Source organism: Coffea arabica, chromosome 4c (assembly GCF_036785885.1).
Source record: "Coffea arabica cultivar ET-39 chromosome 4c, Coffea Arabica ET-39 HiFi, whole genome shotgun sequence".
In the NCBI taxonomy this organism is placed as follows: Eukaryota; Viridiplantae; Streptophyta; class Magnoliopsida; order Gentianales; family Rubiaceae; genus Coffea; species Coffea arabica.
This window is the reverse complement of record NC_092316.1, coordinates 1,068,372-1,090,737: the sequence shown is the minus strand read 5'-3', so window position 1 is coordinate 1,090,737 and position 22,366 is coordinate 1,068,372. Positions and strand designations below refer to the sequence as shown.

General features: G+C 42.3%; 2 protein-coding genes across 2 annotated transcripts; one reads left to right on the top strand and one right to left on the bottom strand.

Annotated features, from left to right (window-relative positions):
• Positions 1–6,402: 6,402 nt before the first annotated feature.
• LOC113742412 (uncharacterized) lies at positions 6,403–6,984 on the bottom strand. Its single transcript, XM_027270249.2, has one exon. It carries the CDS (start codon positions 6,982–6,984, stop codon positions 6,403–6,405), a length of 582 nt encoding a protein of 193 aa, XP_027126050.2.
• Positions 6,985–10,101: 3,117 nt separating this feature from the next.
• LOC113742411 (protein FAR1-RELATED SEQUENCE 5-like) lies at positions 10,102–12,830 on the top strand. The gene is made up of 4 exons (XM_027270247.2): positions 10,102–12,198; positions 12,285–12,305; positions 12,408–12,488; positions 12,690–12,830. The coding sequence occupies exons 1-4, from the start codon at positions 10,102–10,104 to the stop codon at positions 12,828–12,830; spliced, it is 2,340 nt and encodes a 779-aa protein (XP_027126048.2).
• Positions 12,831–22,366: the final 9,536 nt, after the last annotated feature.

Genomic DNA, 22,366 nt, shown 5'->3' with positions numbered 1-22,366 from the left:
GAAGTTTGTGAGTTTGGGGCGAACTCTTGACCTGGTTGGACTATTCGAGCCGGTTAGGGCTTGGTCGAAGTCAGTCCAACTTAGTCTGAGGTCACCAAGTTTGTAGGTTCATGTTATGAACCAATTTTGTGAATCCGGTTCACCGAGAAGGTGACCAAGTTTGTGACCCGAGCTTGTGACTCAAGCTCAAGTTTGTGATTTCGTTCGCCCGGGCAAGTTTGTGAGGTGACTGGCCAGTGAGGGTGATAAGGTGTCGGTGGGTGTACAAGTGAAGTTCTACGGACTATTATTTGCGATCGACGGAGTGTCGGCAGGAGATCATGCATGGCACATGAATTGGCTTTGGAGCCACCCGTATCCTTATTATATGATGTTGTTCTTTTCTGCTTTTGCTTTACTCTTATTGTGTAATTGTTGCTACATGAATTTACGCTTTCGCCCCTGTTTACTTACTAAGCATATAGCTTACCCCATTCCTTTTGTTTTCCTTAGCAGGGGCCGACGCGGGGACTTTTGGCTCGTATACTAGTATAGTTAGTTTGGCTTGTAATAGTTGAACAGTTAGGATGTTTGTTTTTGTTTTGGTGGTTTGACTCGATACTTTTGGAGAATGGAATTATAACTCTTTTGGGATTGTATATATTGTATTTAGAGCTCTTTCGAACTTTAAGTTTTGAGTCCTGGCGCGAGCTAGGCAGGCGGCCCGCCGATACCCTTGGGTTCGCCCTTGGGAGAAGTGGGGTCGTCACACCTTACCTATGCAATTCACGTCCGCAAGCAAGAGGGAAAACCATGTCCTTGTCACCCCAGATAAGCAATGTTTCCTTAATCACGAAGAAAGAGATCATATCATGCGTACATATCCATATGTGAGTGACTTTTCCGTTGTCTCTCATCCTAAAATGTAATAATGCATGCTTGATAAGCTAGCGGATATATCACTGTACTTACTTAATTTCTCTGGAAAAACACACACACACACACTCCTAATCTGAGAGAGATATATATATATATATAGTGGGAGTGTGAGATATGATCAGAATCCACTACTAATGTTATTTGCCAGCAGCAGCATGAATAAATGAACGAACGAATGAATGCAACATTACTCACCTGATCTAAAATTGGAAGACTGCTATCCTCTTTCTTTGCTAACAAGTGTTCCACTAGCTCACTTTTCTCTTTCCGGATGGTGTTGCACATCACCTTATAATTAAGAGGATGGAAATTAAGATGATCATCTCGATCCTCTCATATTATATTAACTAACAAATCTCAAAGAAATGGGTATCTTGATTCTTAAGAAAAGAAAACAGATGGATACACGAGAAAGTGAGTGGTGGACCCAGTGGAAGGAAGCATCATGGGTTTACAGTTTATGACTGCTACGTAACCGCACATTGGACGGAAACTGGATTTTCGCATGTATCAGGCTATTTATTAGACTATTAGCTAGCAGCGTTATCCGGAAGAACACACGCCAGAAACGTGGAACTTTTTATTCCAATTGTTTCGGCTACTAATTAATTAATTAATGACACTACTAGTAAGTGTAAAACTTCCAAATTCGACATTTTATTTTACTATAACTCTTGCTATCACGGCAACCGATGAAGCACCATTAATTATTAATTAATTAAAAAGAATAAAGAAGAAGCACGGGCTAGTAGTGCTGAGAACTTACGGTGATGAACTCCTGGAGGAAATAATCTGGGACCCAGTTGATAAAATTGCAGTTGCATAAAGACAGAGTCACTAACAACCGTAGATCCCCCGGTTTCCGAGGCAGGAGTATGTCCACAGCATTCCTCCCTATATTCCTGAGATGCTCCTTGAAGAAGCGCAGAGCTTCCCCGAGGAGAGCTGACTGATCAGCTCGGGGTGTCGATGGGAGAGCTGATCCAAGACCTGCAAAACAGAGAAGAGGGGCTAACAAAGGGGCCCCGAGGTGGTCCCCGAGGGCACTCCGACGGCCAAGTTAGTTCTCCGGTGAGTAGGGTTCACGGGGAGTGGTAACAGCCGGGGGTAATTGGCCTATATCGAGCGTACCTTGGGCAATGGGTGTGTAGCACTATTTATACCTGGGCCAGAGTCCGACCTCCGTACGTTCCGGGACCTTCCTGATATAATCTCAATCCCGCGCCGAGCGGGATCTCCTCCGACCTCTGCGGGACGGTCTCCTGATCCCCCTGGAGCCCTAGCGGGGGTGCGGCCCAGGGCGGTAGCCAGGAGCCTGGGGCCGGAACCCAACTCGGCTATACCTGGGCTGCCACGTGTCTAGGCCCAATACAGGGCCTCTGCACTAGCCCCTAGATTAGGTAAGGCTTCCAGGCAAACCTAATCTATACTCTGTCACGTGGGAGACCAGCGTCGCGCACTGCTCTGCCCCGGTCACCTCTGGTACAGTGCTGTCACTGAGAAAACCGCGCCGATCTCCTAGGTCGAGCGTCAAACTCCCAAGTTTCGACAAACTTGATCAATGCGTGCCGACCTCATGGGACCGAGCATCAAATTAACACTAACATGGTTTAAGCCCCCGACTTTTAAAGATTTGAGGCTTGCCGACCTCTTGGGTCAAACAAACTCATTCAAGTTAAGGCACAACGTGCCGACCTCTTGGGGCCGAACATCGCACTTTCCGACTTCAAAATTTCAAGCCGTGCCGGCCTCTTGTGGCCGAGCATCATACTTTGAAGGCAGTCACGCCAACCTCCCGGGTCGAGCGTCAAACTCTGATTTTAGCGGATATGCCAACCTCTTGGGGTCGAGCATCACATTTCCAAGGCAGTTATGCCGACCTCCTGGGTCGAGCGTTGAACTCCATGATTTTAGCAGACGTGCCGACCTCTTGGGGTCGAGCATCACATTTTCCAGGCAGTCATGCCGACCTCTTGGGTCGAGCATTACATTCTCAGGGCAGTTATGCCGACGTCCTGGGTCGAGCGTTGAACTCCATGATTTTAGCAGACGTGCCGACCTCTTGGGGTCGAGCATCACATTTTCCAGGCAGTCATGCCGACCTCCTGGGTCGAGCATCACATTCTCAGGGCAGTTATGCCGACCTCCTGGGTCGAGCGTTGAACTCCATGATTTTAGCAGACGTGCCGACTTCTTGGGGTCGAGCATCACATTTTCCAGGCAGTCATGCCGACCTCCTGGGTCGAGCATCACATTCATGATTTTAGCAGACGTGCCGACTTCTTGGGGTCGAGCATCACATTTTCCAGGCAGTCATGCCGACCTCCTGGGTCGAGCATTACATTCTCAGGGCAGTTATGCCGACCTCCTGGGTCGAGCGTTGAACTCCATGATTTTAGCAGACGTGCCGACCTCTTGGGGTCGAGCATCACATTTTCCAGGCAGTCATGCCGACCTCCTGGGTCGAGCATCACATTCTCAGGGCAGTTATGCCGACCTCCTGGGTCGAGCGTTGAACTTCATGATTTTAGCAGACGTGCCGACTTCTTGGGGTCGAGCATCACATTTTCCAGGCAGTCATGCCGACCTCCTGGGTCGAGCATTACATTCTCAGGGCAGTTATGCCGACCTCCTGGGTCGAGCGTTGAACTCCATGATTTTAGCAGACGTGCCGACCTCTTGGGGTCGAGCATCACATTTTCCAGGCAGTCATGCCGACCTCCTGGGTCGAGCATCACATTCTCAGGGCAGTTATGCCGACCTCCTGGGTCGAGCGTTGAACTCCATGATTTTAGCAGACGTGCCGACTTCTTGGGGTCGAGCATCACATTTTCCAGGCAGTCATGCCGACCTCCTGGGTCGAGCATTACATTCTCAGGGCAGTTATGCCGACCTCCTGGGTCGAGCGTTGAACTCCATGATTTTAGCAGACGTGCCGACCTCTTGGGGTCGAGCATCACATTTTCCAGGCAGTCATGCCGACCTCCTGGGTCGAGCATTACATTCTCAGGGCAATCGTGCCGACCTCCTGGGCCGAGCCAGCGTGCTCCCTGGTTTTGACAAGCTGCCTCAAAGTAAGTCACGGCGTGCCGACCTCTTGGGCTCGAGCATCACACCTTCAAGACGGTCATGCCGATCTTTTGGGTTGAGCGTCAAGCCCCCCGTCTTTAACAGGCGTGCCGACCTCTTGGGGTCGAGTATCGCACTCTCAAATTTCACAATTTCAAGCCGTTTGCGGACCTCATGGGGGGTTTTTCCGTCCCCTCCGCTCTCCGAGCCCCCCGCGCCCCCGGCCGCCTCGGTCTCCGCTTGCTAGGATCCCTCGCCGGCTCTCGGGCCGGTGCTCTCAATGGTTCGCTTGGATCGTGTTCTTGCCATCAATACAACAATAATTACCTTGCGTTTCCCACAGACGGCGCCAACTGAAGAAGCGCAGAGCTTCCCCGAGGAGAGCTGACTGATCAGCTCGGGGTGTCGATGGGAGAACTGATCCAAGACCTGCAAAACAGAGAAGAGGGGCTAACAAAGGGGCCCCGAGGTGGTCCCCGAGGGCACTCTGACGGCCAAGAGGTCGGCACGCCTGTTAAAGACGGGGGGCTTGACGCTCAACCCAAAAGATCGGCATCACCGTCTTGAAGGTGTGATGCTCGAGCCCAAGAGCTCGGCACGCCGTGACTTACTTTGAGGCAGCTTGTCAAAACCAGGGAGCACGCTGGCTCGGCCCAGGAGGTCGGCAGGATTGCCCTGAGAATGTAATGCTCGACCCAGGAGGTCGGCATGACTGCCTGGAAAATGTGATGCTCGACCCCAAGAGGTCGGCACGTCTGCTAAAATCATGGAGTTCAACGCTCGACCCAGGAGGTCGGCATAACTGCCCTGAGAATGTAATGCTCGACCCAGGAGGTCGGCATGACTGCCTGGAAAATGTGATGCTCGACCCCAAGAAGTCGGCACGTCTGCTAAAATCATGAAGTTCAACGCTCGACCCAGGAGGTCGGCATAACTGCCCTGAGAATGTGATGCTCGACCCAGGAGGTCGGCATGACTGCCTGGAAAATGTGATGCTCGACCCCAAGAGGTCGGCACGTCTGCTAAAATCATGGAGTTCAACGCTCGACCCAGGAGGTCGGCATAACTGCCCTGAGAATGTAATGCTCGACCCAGGAGGTCGGCATGACTGCCTGGAAAATGTGATGCTCGACCCCAAGAAGTCGGCACGTCTGCTAAAATCATGGAGTTCAACGCTCGACCCAGGAGGTCGGCATAACTGCCCTGAGAATGTGATGCTCGACCCAGGAGGTCGGCATGACTGCCTGGAAAATGTGATGCTCGACCCCAAGAGGTCGGCACGTCTGCTAAAATCATGGAGTTCAACGCTCGACCCAAGAGGTCGGCATAACTGCCCTGAGAATGTAATGCTCGACCCAAGAGGTCGGCATGACTGCCTGGAAAATGTGATGCTCGACCCCAAGAGGTCGGCACGTCTGCTAAAATCATGGAGTTCAACGCTCGACCCAGGAGGTCGGCATAACTGCCTTGGAAATGTGATGCTCGACCCCAAGAGGTTGGCATATCCGCTAAAATCAGAGTTTGACGCTCGACCCGGGAGGTTGGCGTGACTGCCTTCAAAGTATGATGCTCGGCCACAAGAGGCCGGCACGGCTTGAAATTTTGAAGTCGGAAAGTGCGATGTTCGGCCCCAAGAGGTCGGCACGTTGTGCCTTAACTTGAATGAGTTTGTTTGACCCAAGAGGTCGGCAAGGCTCAAATCTTTAAAAGTCGGGGGCTTAAACCATGTTAGTGTTAATTTGATGCTCGGTCCCATGAGTTCGGCACGCATTGATCAAGTTTGTCGAAACTTGGGAGTTTGACGCTCGACCTAGGAGATCGGCGCGGTTTTCTCAGTGACAGCACTGTACCAGAGGTGACCGGGGCAGAGCAGTGCGCGACGCTGGTCTCCCACGTGACAGAGTATAGATTAGGTTTGCCTGGAAGCCTTACCTAATCTAGGGGGCTAGTGCAGAGGCCCTGTATTGGGCCTAGACACGTGGCAGCCCAGGTATAGCCGAGTTGGGTTCCGGCCCCAGGCTCCTGGCTACCGCCCTGGGCCGCACCCCCGCTAGGGCTCCAGGGGGATCAGGAGACCGTCCCGCAGAGGTCGGAGGAGATCCCGCTCGGCGCGGGATTGAGATTATATCAGGAAGGTCCCGGAACGTACGGAGGTCGGACTCTGGCCCAGGTATAAATAGTGCTACACACCCATTGCCCAAGGTACGCTCGATATAGGCCAATTACCCCCGGCTGTTACCACTCCCCGTGAACCCTACTCACCGGAGAACTAACTTGGCCGTCGGAGTGCCCTCGGGGACCACCTCGGGGCCCCTTTGTTAGCCCCTCTTCTCTGTTTTGCAGGTCTTGGATCAGCTCTCCCATCGACACCCCGAGCTGATCAGTCAGCTCTCCTCGGGGAAGCTCTGCGCTTCTTCACTCCTCCTTTTGATCTTCCGTCATCCCGATTCCGCTGCTCAGTATAACGACTTTATCCACGGCTTCAGAGGACATGGCAGCCGTCCGATAAGCCACATAGCCCCCGTAACTGATCCCGTAAATGGAGTACCTGTCCACACCCAGTCTTCTCAAGCCTTCACCTAAGCACCTCGCCTGGAAAGCGTCCGTCCGGTCGGGGTTGCGGGTGTAGGATTTCCCGAAGAACAGGAGGTCGGGTATGTAGAGGTTGAAAGACCGGGCCAGTGTGCCGATTTGGAATAGGAACTGAAACTTTGAGTTGCCCCCGAAGCCGTGGACTAAAACCAGATTGGGCTTGTTGATTTTCCGGTGAGCAGGGGTCCAAAAGTGCAGGGTGGTTTGCTCATCCAGGTCCAGGGTGCAGGGTTGGAGATGGCAATAGCGAAAATAGACGGATAAGATTGAATCGAGCAAGGGGACGAAGATTGGTTGCCATTTGAAGTGGATGAGGGGGTTAAAAATGTTCCGAAGAATGGCCGCGTTGATGGATATGTAGAAGGAGAGGAGCTGGTGAAACCAGCAACCCAATAAGTTCTCCATGGCGATAAAAAAGCAAAAGGTGGTTTACGCTTTGACAGTTGGTGCTCGAGGAGGACAGAACAATTTGAATTGGTCGAGACCCAGAGGTTGGTTTTGTCATTTAAATAATTTTATCTTATGAGGGCATTCCGGACTCGGAAGCAAACGGCGCTCAATCATTTTCAATTTTTGTCTTTTTCCAAGGTTGCGTTTGGTGTCGAAACGAATGGTGCGGGACATTGGAGCCGTTTCTCGAAAGGTGCGCGACATTGGACTTCTAGCCTTTGTCGGCCCAACAATCCAAGCCCATGCATCCTCCTATTTTCATCAGACGTAAATTAAGATGGAATATTAAGCTCACACAAACATTATTATTATTAATCCTCTGGTGCAGTTGCAGTAGTACTGTAGTAGTAGGGCTAATTTCTTTGTTTATAGCCGCTTGGGAAAAAAAAAATTTTTAATTGTGGGGCTGCCGACGTTACGCTAAGTCCGGAAACCAATCAGAAGCCTTCCTAACATCCTGCTCTCCCCCCAAAGGTACAATTAGCTTGCTCTCATTACCAAATGGTCAAAGCTAGAAATTTTTAGAGGATAATTTCAAAAACCTCCCTTGAGGTTTTTCACTTAGCATTCTCAAATTAAAAAAAAAAAATGTCACTTAGCATTCTCCTACTTTAAACTTTTTGTAATATTTAAAATCCATTTCAAAATGTAATATTAAAAATCCCATTTTGGGAGAAAGAATACAATTTCATTTCAAATTTGTCCTTTTCTTATGATTTCTTAATACACCAAAATTATTGCTTAAATTTTATAAATTGATCGATATAGTTCTTCAATGAAAACATACACTCTTCGTGTTTAAAAAAAAACTATATTTTGTCACGTCAAAATAATAATATATTTTGCTGACAAAGTATTGTCGCATCAGATTATGCTGTGGTTTTATTATTTTGTGCTTGATTTAGTAATTTTATATCCTACATGCCTCGTGATCACATAAATGAACTAAACCCCACGTGTTTAGGTTCGAATAAGAGTTACGTGCTTTGGTCGAAAATTTTCAAGTACGGCAAGGGAGGAAGAGTAGTAGGCTAAGCAACGTGCTTAGTCAACTCTAGGAAAAAGCACTTGGGATCCTCGGTGACATGAATCCAATGCCAAACCAGTGCCACCTATAATATTGCGCCACTTGGCCTATTATTATTTGCATTTTAATTTTTTAATAATTCAACTTGGTTTGGTTTAACACAAATTTTGTGTTAACTCTAAAACTTTGAACCAAAGTAACCAACCGGTCTAATTCCATTACCGGTGCTTTCATACAGCAACCACTCAAGATCGGTTGCTTTGGGAAAAAGAAAAAGATAACCCTAAACAATTGCCTCCAAAGTTCAAGCCTTCTTATCGTTCATTGCTTAGAACAATCAACCGTAGCCTAATAAGCTAAAACTGCAGCCGCCGACTATTGAAGCAAATTGACTACAAAGATTCAGGAAGTACTCAAATTAAAGCCCAACCATCCCTAGCTTTCTCCAGCAAAGAACAAACCAAAACGTTTCACATCATTCAGGTAATTATCCAACCTTGCATCCGGTTTAAGTCTAGAGTTTTTTCAGCTTCGATTTATTAAATCAATATCACTATTTGCTCCATGATCTTGATTTCGAATTTCAATTTTTTTAATATTAAGAAAGTTAGGAAATAGACAACAACTCGTAAGTTACATAACAACTCATAAGCAATATCACCCTACCTTATGTTATGCAATTTTATATCTTCATTTTCAATTTCCATTAAAGTGAAATTTACATTGAATTGTGAGTTTGGAAAGATTAAATATTAATTGAGTGGTCAAATTGACTACTTACACGTTAATTGTAATATACCTGGAAAATAAGTTACTTTGTGGGATTAAAAAATTATTTATTATTTCAAGAATTGTTATAAATTTTACTAATGTACCAAATTAAAAAAAAAAGATACAAGAAGTAACAATAGCTTTTCTGACTAGTTGCAAGTAGTAGTAGTGAACAAATAGAATTGGAAATTCAACTATTTTAATAAATTATTGAGGGAAAAAATTTGCTTACATTTTTTCCTTATTGTATTGCAATTAACTTGCATGAAATTCTTTTGTTAATTTAGGGTTAATTCAGTCAGGTTTCAGTAAGAAGACTTGTTGAGATTCAAAATAGTAAAATACATCTGGACCTGGTTCCTCTTTTGACCCTATTCCTTGGCGGTGTTTGAGGTTTTAGTCCTTACCATGGGATTAATTTTTCACCAAATTTAAAACCCGTGGTTCCTTAATCATGCAAGCTGTGTGTCGAATCATTCTACCTGCCTAGGACGAGTTATTTGATGATTCAATTCAACTTTAGCAATTTTCTTATGTTACCAGCTAATTGTTATTGTTCACTCCTCGGAACAGGTCAGGTTGGTGCTATTCAATTGGGCATCAGCCGGGCACTGCAAAACTGGGCACCAGATTTACGTCCTCATTTGAGAGAAGGTACATTTCCTTGCAGTAATGTTATCTTTATTAATTGGTTTCTTCACCTTGCTGCTTCTTCCACCTTACAATAGGGAAAGACTAGATTTTTGTTTCTTTCTTCACCAAATCTGAATTTTTTTGAGTACAAGCATGCATGTACTGATGTTGAAAACATGATGATTAAATCAAAAGTAATCTATTATTTTGTTTGTATAGTTGTACGTCAAATGTGTGTTCTATTGCGACCTGAAACATTGCCTTCTTGCATTTCACGTTTCGTTGTATGTCAAATTTGGAGCTTTTGACCTTAGTTATCATTTTTAGGTGGTTTAGTTGTCATTTTTAGGTGGTTTTTGTTGACACGGGATTCGAGGGTTATTGAAAGGAAAAAGCCCGGAAAAGCAAAAACAAGAAGGAGCTTCCAGTGGGTTAAGCGTTAGAGCAAGTCTTGCCTGTGTCACGACTCTTGAAAGGTTGCTAAGGCTTCTATGGAAACTGAGGTATCATCCTGTCGCAGATTGGATTTTGACAAGGTAGATCAAATTACCAATGATGAGGTTTCCACTCCACCAGTTTTAAATGTGATAAAGGATATAAATAAAATTCATACATTGATTCCTTTTGAACTAATTCCGAAGATGGGCATGGAATTTGAGAGTGAAGAAGATGCTTATAATTTTTACTTAGCATATGCAAAGGAAGTTGGTTTTGGAATCAAAAGAAGTAGCTTCCACAAAGATAGTAATGGTAAGCTCATGGATAGGGTATTTTGTTGTAGTGCTGAAGGAAAACGAGGAAAGGATAAAAGAGATCTCAATGTAAGAGCCCCTCGTCCTGAAACACAATTTAATTGTTCGGCGAAGATGAAGGTTAACAGTAGACAAACTGGTAAGTTTCGTATATGTCAGTTGATCAATGAGCATAATCACTATCTTTCAAGTCCCAACAAAAGTCATTTACACAGATCACATAGAAAGATAAATTCTGTTCATGCAGCTGAAATTGATATGGCATACCGTGTGGGTATAGCACCAAAAATTTCTCATGAACTTATGGCACTACAAGTAGGAGGACAGGAGAACTTAGGTTTCATTCCTGAGGATTTCAGGAATTATTTACGTTCTAAACGAACAATACAAATGGAAGTTGGAGATATAGGAGGCGTACTTGAATATTTGCAAAAAATGCAATTAGAGGATCCTAATTTCTTCTATGCAATTCAAGTGGATCAGGATGCTTTGATTACAAATATTTTTTGGATTGACGGATTAATGAGAGCAGATTATGCAAGTTTTGGAGATGTTGTTTGTTTTGACACGACGTATAGAAAGAATAATGAAGGCCGTCCATTTGTATTATTTGTTGGAGTGAATAATCATAAACAGACTGCAATATTTAGGGTTGCTTTATTATATGATGAAACTGCTTCAACATTTGAGTGGTTGTTTGACATTTTTGCGAGAGCAATGTCAGGAAAAAAGCCAAATACTATACTTACGGATCAGGACGCAGCAATGGCTAAAGGACTAATTTCTACATGGCCTGAAACACGTCACCGTCTTTGCATATGGCATGTATTTCAAAATGCAGCTATTCATCTCAGTCATGTGTTCGAAAGTTTTAAACAATTTGCGAATGATTTCAGTAAATGTGTATATGATTTTGATGAAGAAGAAGACTTTATATCTGAATGGAATACTATGTTGAAGAAGTATGGACTTGAAGACAATGATTGGTTAAAACGTATGTTTGAGATTAAAGAAAAATGGGCATTGGTGTATGGAAGAGAAATATTTTGTGCAGATATGACAACAACTCAAAGGAGCGAAAGCATGAATAGTGTGATAAAAAGGTATGTAACCTACAAGAATAAATTTCATGAGTTTTTCAATCATTTTAAGAGGTTAGTTGATGATCGTAGATATAAAGAACTTCAAGCCGACTTTAGAGCATATATGAGTACTCCAGTACTACCATTTGATGTTGATGTTTTGAAACAAGCTGCAAGTGTTTATACTCCTGAAGTATTCAAATGGTTTGAAATTGAGTGGGGTAAATCTTATGATTGTGGTATAATCACCTACAGTGAGGTTGGAACAGTGACAGAATATAAGATCACTCCTAAAGGCAGAAAAAACTATCATATGGTTAGATTTGATTCAATAGGTGATCAGATTTCATGTAGTTGCAAGAAGTTTGAATTCTCTGGGATTTTATGCTCTCATTCTCTGAAAGTTCTTAATATAAGAAATATCATGAAGATCCCTAGTCAATACATAATAAAGAGATGGACCAATAAAGCAAAAGCTGGATATGTTAAAGACAACAATTGTTGCAATATCAATAATGATTTGGATCCGAAAGTGGCTTTTACGAAGCGTTACAGAGATTTGTGTAGACTATATACTCAATTGGTCACAAAAGTTGCTCAAGCAGAAGAAACTTATAAAATTGCTAAAGAAGGCCTTTTGAAAATATTGGATTTGGTTGATGCAAGGTTACATCAAGAGGGGTCGAGCAATGAGATGTCAAATGCAGCAAAAGTTTCCAACCCCACAAATAACACTACTAATGCAAGTGGTATCAATATCAAGGGTATTAAAAAAAAGATGATGACTATTTCAGGCAAGAGATTGAAGAGTAGTCTAGAAAAGGCTACTAAGAGAAGAAGATCAACCAAAAAAAGTTTGCAAAATAGTATAACTATGGAGTTGCCAGCGTCATCACATAATGAGGTTTTATTACATTATAAGTTTACTATATTTGTAATTCAATATTTTCTTATATTATGCATCCAATCTTTGTTTTTTCTTTTCATTAGCCTATAGGAGATACTACACCGGTAATTTTTTAGTTTCTTATTTGCATAAAATTATTTTATAAAAATTTTATGTTTTGGTTTGTACTAAAGTTCATGAATATTTTTCACTTTTGTGGTTGATAGTTTGTGAATTTGGATGTTAATCAACAAAATTATGGCCAGCTATGCACTTTCAGTTTCATGAACATGACCGGCTTGCTCAAGGTAAATTATTACAGTTGTGATCATGAATAATTACTTCTTTAAGAAAAGATTGTTTATTGTCTTTTTTTATTCATCCATTTATTTATGTGTTCAATTTTTTGGTGATATAATTCTAACCATAGGCACAAGAATTACATGGTTTCGAAGGAGTGAAAATAAATCAGTTCGAGTTGAATGACAACTCTTGCACTATGGGACAAGAGATTGGAGTTGATTGCAATGATAGGTGTGGTTGTCCAGTTCCATGCAGCAATGATATTTCGTGCAAGTGTTCAAGTGGACAAAAGACCTGAAAATTTGACAAAAATTGACAATGGAGCTTTTCGTGCTTCCCAAAATTAATGCACATTCTTCTATATAGAATATATGTTTCAATTGACATTAGTACTGAGGTTTTTAGATCTTTCATTTGAACACTTTGTTACCATTCCAAAATTCAATATGACATTTGGATACTGTGGAATGTGAAGAGGCTTGGAAACCATAGTATCATCGACTATCACCTCTCTTGACATAAGTTTATATTTTCAATTCTGATAATGGACACAACACAAGCATAATAATCCCTGTAAAACATTAATTATTTAGCATGAACTTCAATTTAACTGAAACAAAAGCTGACATTGTTCATTTTGCATGCAAATAGCGAATATGGAGTGCATACAGTAAACAAAGGGATAAAAACTTCACGCCGAGAAAATGCAGTCTACTCTTACATATCTTGTGTCATAAAATATAATTGACTTAGATGCTATGCTCTGACAAAGAACCAACAGGACAAAGTTCTTGTTGCAATTTCCCTGCTGCTCATGTTTCTGCTTCATATTCTTCAAAAGAGAAGGATGTCTTGGAACAAGACTACGCCACTCTTCTTTGTCAATCTTTCCATCATGCTTGGTATCAGCTTCCTCAAAGGTCTGAAAACAGAAAATGAATTAATATATTAGCTTCTTGCTCCAAGAAAGTGTTCCAAATAACTTCTAAGAATTTCCTGGAAACGGATGCAAAAAAGGTAAATGCTTGTCTTATCAAGAACAAAAGGCATGAGTTACTGCAATCGTTAACAGAGCATCATGAACCATTTCCCTATAGAAACAACTATAGATAATAGCAAATTTTTCTGCATTGCAAAATATCAAAACTTTGCTGTTATATTTTCTAAACTATTCAGCAAGTGTTGCGACTACCATTTGTTTTACCTACAGTGAGATCACCAAAAGTCAAGTTCCTTCCAACAAGGCAAAGACCACAAAAGAAAAATGAAAGGGTGAAAAACAAAGGATTCCACGATGTTTAGAATACGTCAAGGAAAACTTTGAAATTCATGCAACAACCACCTCTGAATTATGAAAAGTAAACCAAAGACATTAAGGTTAATTACAAATAGATTAAACAAAGACATCACAAACTTAACATAACCATTCAACTAATTCTAGTCATGGATTTAACTAGGATCATTCTATAAGTTGCAACATAAAGGGTGTTACAATTGATAAAAAAAAGAATAGGTTCCCTATATTTCTCCTTTGCATTTGTTCTCCCTATACAACTGATACTAGACTGCATTACAAAACCAAGTACCTACTTAACATCTCCCTGGCGTGTTATAATTTCAAAACCAAGTACACTTCTATTTCTTTCGTTCTTTCTACAAGCAACAAACTGTGAGCAAAAAGATTTGCTGCATGACAAAGCTATAATAATGGAGCATTTCATCTAACTTTCTTCCAAGCAACTGAAGAAAAGAAAGACAAAATTCCAAGCCGAGAAAAACCATATATCATCATATACTTGTAACGATTGATGGTTGCTAGGGTGCTTCACATTTAATTGTAGAAAAACTATAACTTCCTTACAAATCATAAACAGACAAGTAAAATATAACACAATGATACTCAAAACCGAAAATGGGCATAGAAATTTCAGCAATTCCCTACTCAAATGAGGTCTCGGTTAGCTCAAAATTGTTCACTCAACAAGAGATTTCGGTCCAATTCAGCATATAAGGCACATACAATCCAAAATTGTGAACAATTAATAGGAAAATTGTAGTGAATAACGGCTCGGCAGACTGCTTTGTGAGCTTGACAAGAACTGAAATTTTTAAAGAAAAGGACTTACAATGCTCTTGCATTGAATGGCGGCAATGGTGGATTCCGGCTCTTTCTCAGCCGCACGCCTCTTCGTCCACCGCCATCCTTTCTTTCTCTGTTTCTTTCTGCCGTCATCCCCTCTTCCCTTTCTTGGTTTTTTTTTTCAGACGAAGTCCTCAGTTCCTCTGTTTTGCTTGCTCCTTTCCATCCGTTTTACGCTACTCGGAATTCCTCCTCCAAATTCCAGATTTTTCCCCTTTCCTCCGTTCTTTCAACTCTCCATCCGCCGCCCCTATTTCCTTCTCTGTTTTTTTTCGCTCAGCCCCAAAATATCTCCCCTGTCGCTTGTTTCCTTTTTCTTTTGCTCTCCCCAAAGCTCCTCCGTTCGCCGCCCTCCTTTTGCTGTCACCTCTCCCTCAATCTTTCTTTTGCCCTCAACTCTCTCGGTCTCTTCTCCTTTAGGCTCTCCGTCCGCCGCCCGTTTCTTTTATTTTCTTTCCCTTGGCTCCCAGACGAAGTTCCCCTCTGCTTTTTCCAACCCCTCTTTCACCTTCCCTTCTAACCGAAGTCCTCTTGCTCTCTTTTTCTCTCCTTTTTCTTGTTCCCCCTTTTTCTTCCCTTCTACAAACTCAGCCATGAAGTACATGGTATACCTGCCAGTGGAGATCTCGAAAGAGAAGGGCTTGTTAAGGACGTCCTTGGTGCCTTTGACGGTGAGGCAATCGGCAGTGAAGGTGATGCCACGTGGAATGACGGAGCCGGTGGTGGAAATAAAGAACGACGACTCTGAAGATGTGGACCTCATCAGAGTGGAATGGAGATGTTGAAGGTAATCAATGATGAAAGCACCAGTAATGGAATTAGACCGATTGGTTACTTTGGTTCAAAGTTTTAGAGTTAACACAAAATTTGTGTTAAACCAAACCAAATTGAATTATTAAAAAATTAAAATGCAAATAATAATAGGCCAAGTGACGCAATATTATAGGTGGTACTGATTTGGCATTGGATTCATGTCACCGAGGATCCCAAGTGAGGAAAAAGAGTTTGAACCAACATAAATCAAGTACGACACCCTTTGCTTAGCGGCATCCAACTCTGCCAGAATCAACGACCAATCGTTTGATTGTTTGGCTGGCCGGAATCGCTTAAAAAAAATACCTCATTCATTCAATACAAACAGATCTGAATTTGCAATGGCTTGTCATTTTCTCTCAAAGACAAAGTATGACCGCAAACGGGACGCCCCCACCATGTGCATGCTACACTAGTACTGTCTTTTGATCCCAATCTCCCAACTAATCAGACTTAACCCCCTCCTCCTCCTCGTATTTGGCTGAAAGATTATATACACTACGTACTAATCGACTAATTGCGAAACTGAAGTATGCTAGCGTCATTAATAGTAGACTGGAGATCCATGATTAGAAACTCAGCCACAGACTACACAATTGTAGACAGTTTTGAGGATCATAATAAAATCAGGAGGATCACAATGCACAAGAACAAGATAGATGGTATAACCTTGCTGCCTTTCCTGGTTTTCAATTTCCTTAATTTTGTGACTTATGGGCGGCTACTTTCGTTGCCTGCTAAACGTGTACCTGGAGAAACTCCAACTTAAACAACATAGAAGCCATGCTATGCTGTGCTGAGAAATTGCCCATGATGCACATATCAATTCACCAGTGTTAAGCTAAAGATTGGTCTCCAGAAAACTATTTCGAAGTTGCTATATACTTCCAAATATATCACAGGAACATAGAAGTTGCGATCGTGTGGAAGACTAGTAATGCATATTAGTACAACCTCACTAGTAGCATAATTTATTGTGTACACCTACTAACACAAGCTGTTTCCATGCCGCAGCTACCGCGGCAGCTATAGCACTTGCTCTTGAATTCTTATTCAAGAATTCATCATTTTCAATATTCAAGAATTCAACATCAGAAGCATTAATTGGTGCAGCTAAACATTTTCAATGCTGTTAATGGTTGCACCACAATAATACTTCAAATTGCTGACTTCTTTGCTAGCTGGCGGTTACGCTTGTTGAGGATGCTCACCTCGGCCATGGTCCTCTCCACCACGTTCGTCATAAAGGTCGAGGTGATGTCCCTTGGACATCCTCCTGGGTTCGGCCTCCATCTCTGGTCTACGGCATGGATAATCTCCGCATCTTAGGTTAGGACTGTCAATGGGGTTGGGCCAGAAAGCCTGATGAGCCCGATCATTTAGTGAGCCCGATAATTTAGTGAACCCGATGAGTCCGATCATTTAGTGAGCCGGTCTGACTTTGAGCCTAAAAATTAGGCCCGAATTAAATGTGAGCCAAACTTGGACCTTATTAGGCTCAAACCCGATATAGGGCCGACCCTTTAATTACCTATATATATAATATTTATATTTTGATATTATGTATAATTATATATCCAAATATATTTTTACTAAATACTAAATATAAATATAAATTACAAAACATAAAAATACATTTAAAGACTCTTTCATGAGCTTTCTTGAGAGCCAATATTAGTAATGCATAACTAAATCTCTAATTTTTCTTATTGGTTGGATAAATTTTTGTATTAACATATTATTGGTTGATTTTTTTTTTGTCTACAAACACAAAAATCATCAAGCATATTTGGATTTAAATCACAAGATTATAAAAAAAAGTTTCAACTTTTAAAGATGTATTGGCTTATGATCGCATGTTTTATTACTATTTTTCATGCATTTTAAATGGATTAAATATAAATATTGTTGAAAAAATTTTTGGTTTATATACTTTTTAAGAACTATTATTTGTTCATGTTTAGTTTAAATATTATAGTCTTGTAAATGTTAAATTAGTTTTACAACTTAATAGTTATAGTAATTATATTAAGAAAATTAAAGAGTAATAAGTGAATTTGGGTTAAATCCGATTAAGGCTCAAAACCCGAATATTATGTGAGATGAGTATGAGTTTCACATTTACGAATTCGAAACTCATAACCCGAAACCCGAAAATGTTTCAAATTAAATGAGTTGAATTTGAACTCATCAAAGTCCGGCTCATTAGGCCCGATTGACAGGCCTACCTTAGGCCTTCCATTTCGGCTGCACGCCGATGAGGCCAGTTTACCTGACACAATGCGGGACCAGTGCTTTATCTGAAAAGCACCTGAGGCCCTTAAATGACTATTGTACGGAACCTCCCGTCAGCATGTCCAGGCTGCTACAGTGTCAGAATCAGATTCCCTGGTATGGGTCAGAGCCGTAATGGCAAGGACGCGGGTCCCACTAACATCAGCTCATTGTCCTGTTCTCCATTCCTGCTCTATAAATATCCCCCATTCACTCCCAACAAGTAAGCACGCTATTGTCTTTTTACTGTTCATTACTGTTTATCCTTTCAATATACTAACTTGATCGTCGGAATGATTCCAGGGGAGAAGCCCCGTCATTCACTTCAAATAAGCAGATCCCTCGCACCTCACATGAGAAAGGACTGATTTAGGTCGGTTCATCTACCCACCAGAAATCACCTCTTCAATTGGCGCCGTCTGTGGGAACGAATGTACTGCAAAATGAGACCTACGGGATCCAGGAGTAGATGAGTTCCCTCTATTGGACCTGAGTCCAGCTCCGCTGCTCAGCACGACCGTGTGTCTGAAGAGCAGGGGTCCCCCAGGGCCCCACCCACGAACGAAGACGCCGTAGTCCGGATGAGCGAATTCGTGGCAAAAAATCCTAGCATTTTCGAAGAGCTAGGGAGATACTTTAAGAGGCAGGAAAAAGAAGAATACTTACTAGTTGCTAAGGAATCGGACGAGAAGGAACTGATCTCGGCTGTAGGAACTGATCTCGGTTGAAGAGAATGACCTCAGCAGCACACAAATTTGCGAAGGAAGAATAGAAAATGATGAACAGTACGGTGAAAAGGGCCCCTTATTTATAGGGGTTAGAGGGAATCCGAAGAAGCGGCAAGAATCCGAAGAGGCGGCAAGAATCCGAAGAGGCGGCCACATTCAAATTCAAAAGGACATCTCTCTATCTTCATTAATATCCCGTACTTTCAACTGACACCCTCTCTGCACGAACCGTCACGCCCACCACGTCCTTTCAACTGACCTGTCCACGTGTCACGCCCTCTCATATTCCGGAATAGGTTCAGATACTAGAATCTAAACAGTCTTGGAACAAGGAAGCCTTAGTACCCCATGAGCTCCTGTGCTCCCAAGGCTTGGGGGGTTTATTGAGGATGCTCACCTCGGCCACCATGGCCAAGGTCCTCTCCACCTCGTTCGTCATACAGGCCGAGGTGATGTCCCTTGGACATCCCCCTGGGTTCAGCCTGCATCTCTGGTTTACGGTATGGATGATCTCCGCACCTTAGGCCTTCCATTTCGGCTGCCCACCGATGAAAACAGTTTACCTGACACAATACAAGACCAGTGTTTTATCTAAAAAGCACCTGAGACCCTTAAATGACTATTGTACAGAACCCCCCGTTAGCATGTCCAGGCTGCTACAGTGTCAGAGTCAGACCCCTTGGTATGGGTTAGAGCCGTAATGGCCAGGACGTGGGTCCTGCTAACATCAGCCCACTGTCTTGTCCTCTATTCCTACCCTATAAATACCTCCCATTCACTCCCAACAAGTAAGCACGCTATTACCTTTTTACTGTTCATTACTATTTATCCTTTCAATATACTAACTTGATCGTCGGAGTGATCCCAAGGGAGAAACCCCGCCATTCACTTCGGATAAGCAGATCCCTCACACCTCATCTGAGAGATGACTGATTTAGGTCGGTTCAGCTACCCACCAGAAATCACCTCTTCACTTGTCATCTGGATTTCTTCTCTCATTGCATAATTTCCATCCTCGCGCCTATCATCTTAGTGGCTGAATCAATCTCTTTTGTAACCTCTATCGGTTTCCAAATTAAGCTAAATCATCACTTCAACTTCATGAACATTATGCTCCATCAAAGATTCTCGAAGAACATGAATTGCAGTTGGACTGACGAATAGCCTTTTTAGCTTGATTTGATTTATAAGAACTATTTTCTCAATTTGCAAGGCCTATTGATAATAGTCCTAACAGCGCCAGTTAGCGAATTGAACCTCCACACGGATTGAGCTTTTTTAGGCTGTTGCAATAGGCCATCATCTTGGACCATGTTGATACCTCGGTCTGCCTGAGTCCTCCATTAGCCCAGCTCGTTCACTCCTTGTCGACAACAGACACCTCGTCTCGTAATCACCCGAGACGAGATGAGGTAATCAACGAGGTTACACTGGAGAGGCGCCCCACCTCGTCTACTCCCTTGCTCAGGACTATTAACACCTCGGCCATTTGATTAACTCATAATTGATGGAGCGATTTGACTGCCAGTCACTCTACTAATCAGACTTATATTTGGCACCGCCGTCATAGGCTACGTTTTGATGTCATATAGAAAGTAGACCTCATCAGTCCTTCCTTAGGTACAAGTATTATGAATACTCATCTAATACTCTCAGAATAAGGAGAATCCAACTTGCATATTAAACTCCCGAACCATAACTAGCTTAAGTTAAGTATCGGAGTGAGACTGGGGAACAAGACCCCAGCTACCTAGTTTTTTGAAGCTCGTGTGTTCTCGACTTGGCTCGTTTTAGACCACATTTCCAAATTCCTGGTGGTTAACTATTTCTCTTCACTTTGACGCCAACTTGCTTTGCTGTTTTCCTCCTGGACCGGTTCTTTTTCCCCGGTGGGAGAAGTTTACTCGCCGTCCCGTCAGACCTCTCCAGAGGGTTGGGATAGACCATTCGTCAGATATTGTTGACCTCCGAAAAATTCAGACATCTCCTTAATCGTTTGTGAGACGACGTCGCCTTTTATGTTGGCTATTCAAACTTTGTTAACTATTTTGCCCATGAATTTTAGTTCCAATGATTGCCATTGCCCGTAATATTGATGATGGTGATCTAAGATTACAAGAGTCTCTTGTCCTTTGCATCTGCATCTTCTGGATGTTTATATGAACGATATGCGCCACAGAGGAAAACCGAAGACAATGCTCCATAAATTTAAGTTTGAGCTACTTTTACGTGCCGCATATATTAGAATATCTGAAGAGTCACTTCTAGCTTCCCGCATGCAAACACGCACATATGAGATTCAACTTTCAAGCTGTGATCCGCGTAAAATTCGATCGAAGCACACTTGACACTAAACCTCAAAAAGCAACCGTTAGAAAAACTCAAAAAAAAAAAACAAATATAGATTCTTGAGGTCAAGGGTTAAGTATGAACACACGTAAAAGTAAAGAAATACCTTACTTCCCACGTCTGGATGTCATAATAACTTTCCTTCTTTCTTTCCTTTCTTTTCCCTATCTTCTATAAGCTTTCATCATCAGCTAACCCCTTTTGCTTTTTGGACGGCTATCTGTCTTCTTTTTTCCACCCAATCTGTCAAACTTTCCACCTATAGATTCCTTTACGACCACCATTTTCTCGTCACCATAAATTGATCAGATCCCTCGTGACAACCTAGAGTAAAACGCGAATCTTTCGTATCAAGTTGGTTCTCTTATATCAAGAAACCAACCTCTGATACTCGTTATATTAACTTGCGATCGAGTCCAATGGCAACATCAAATGCTTATGCATTCCATAATTCATCTTCTCAAAGAGCAGTAGCAATGGTATTGGCCTTGGTATCTGCAATCGTGCTTTCGCCATTGTACATCGATCGAAGAGGAAGTGAATACCGATATGAAACGAAATGGAGTTCAGGGTTTGTGTTGCCTGTGGTTGTTGCAGGATTAATTGTCGCCATTAAGACTACCGCATCATCATCTACTTCAACTTCACGGGGAGGGACAAGATCAGCTCGGTTGTTTCCATCTTCAGAACCTTCGTCTGTGCTCAAAATTGGGAGTTCCTCTTGGGGACTTGCTGGCATTTTGGTCATGCTAATGCTCGTTCTATCATGGCAATCCTCGGTGCAACATTTCTTCTGGAGATAGAGGACTCGAAGAATTCGTCCAGCTGTTATATTTGGTCGTTATTTTGCTTCTTTTTCAGCTAGTTCTGCCCCTTGAATCTCTGTAACTAGTTTCCTAATTATACAAGTTAATGTATGTCAAATCTTGTCAGGCCGTGAAACATAATTGTACTCGCCTTGAATGCAAGAGGAAGCATGTTTAATAATTCCCTGCCGTCTCGGGGCCCAAATAAGTGAACTAAATCACGTATTTAGGCTTGGTCAAATGCATCCCTTTGGTTAAAAGTTGGACTTGATTTCTAATGTCCAAGTACAAGCCAAGGTCGATTTAAAAGCCCAAAATTTTGAAATTTTATCTCACGAGCTCCTGAAGCTTAATTAATAGGGTATAGACTTTTAGAATTTGTATTTCATATATGCAGTTATATTAAACTAGAGGTGTCAAAATGGGTGATTTTGGCGGGTTTGGGTTGGATAAAATGGGTAATGAGTATAAGTGAGTCAACCCATTTATACCTATTTAATTAGATGGGTATAAATGAGTAAGTCAAAAAATGAATTGGGTAATTCAATTACCCATTTATAACCCACTTATTTTAATTTTTTGTAAACTCATTTAAATTTATTTTTTCAAACTAAGTTATCAATTTATACCGCTCTTTGTACCCACCATTAATTTTAAATATTTACTTATAATGTTCAATAAGCCTAATTATCAATTTTTTTTTCATTTATACTCTATGTCGCAAAATTACATATTATTTAATAATTGAATAATAAGAATAAAAAAATTGAACT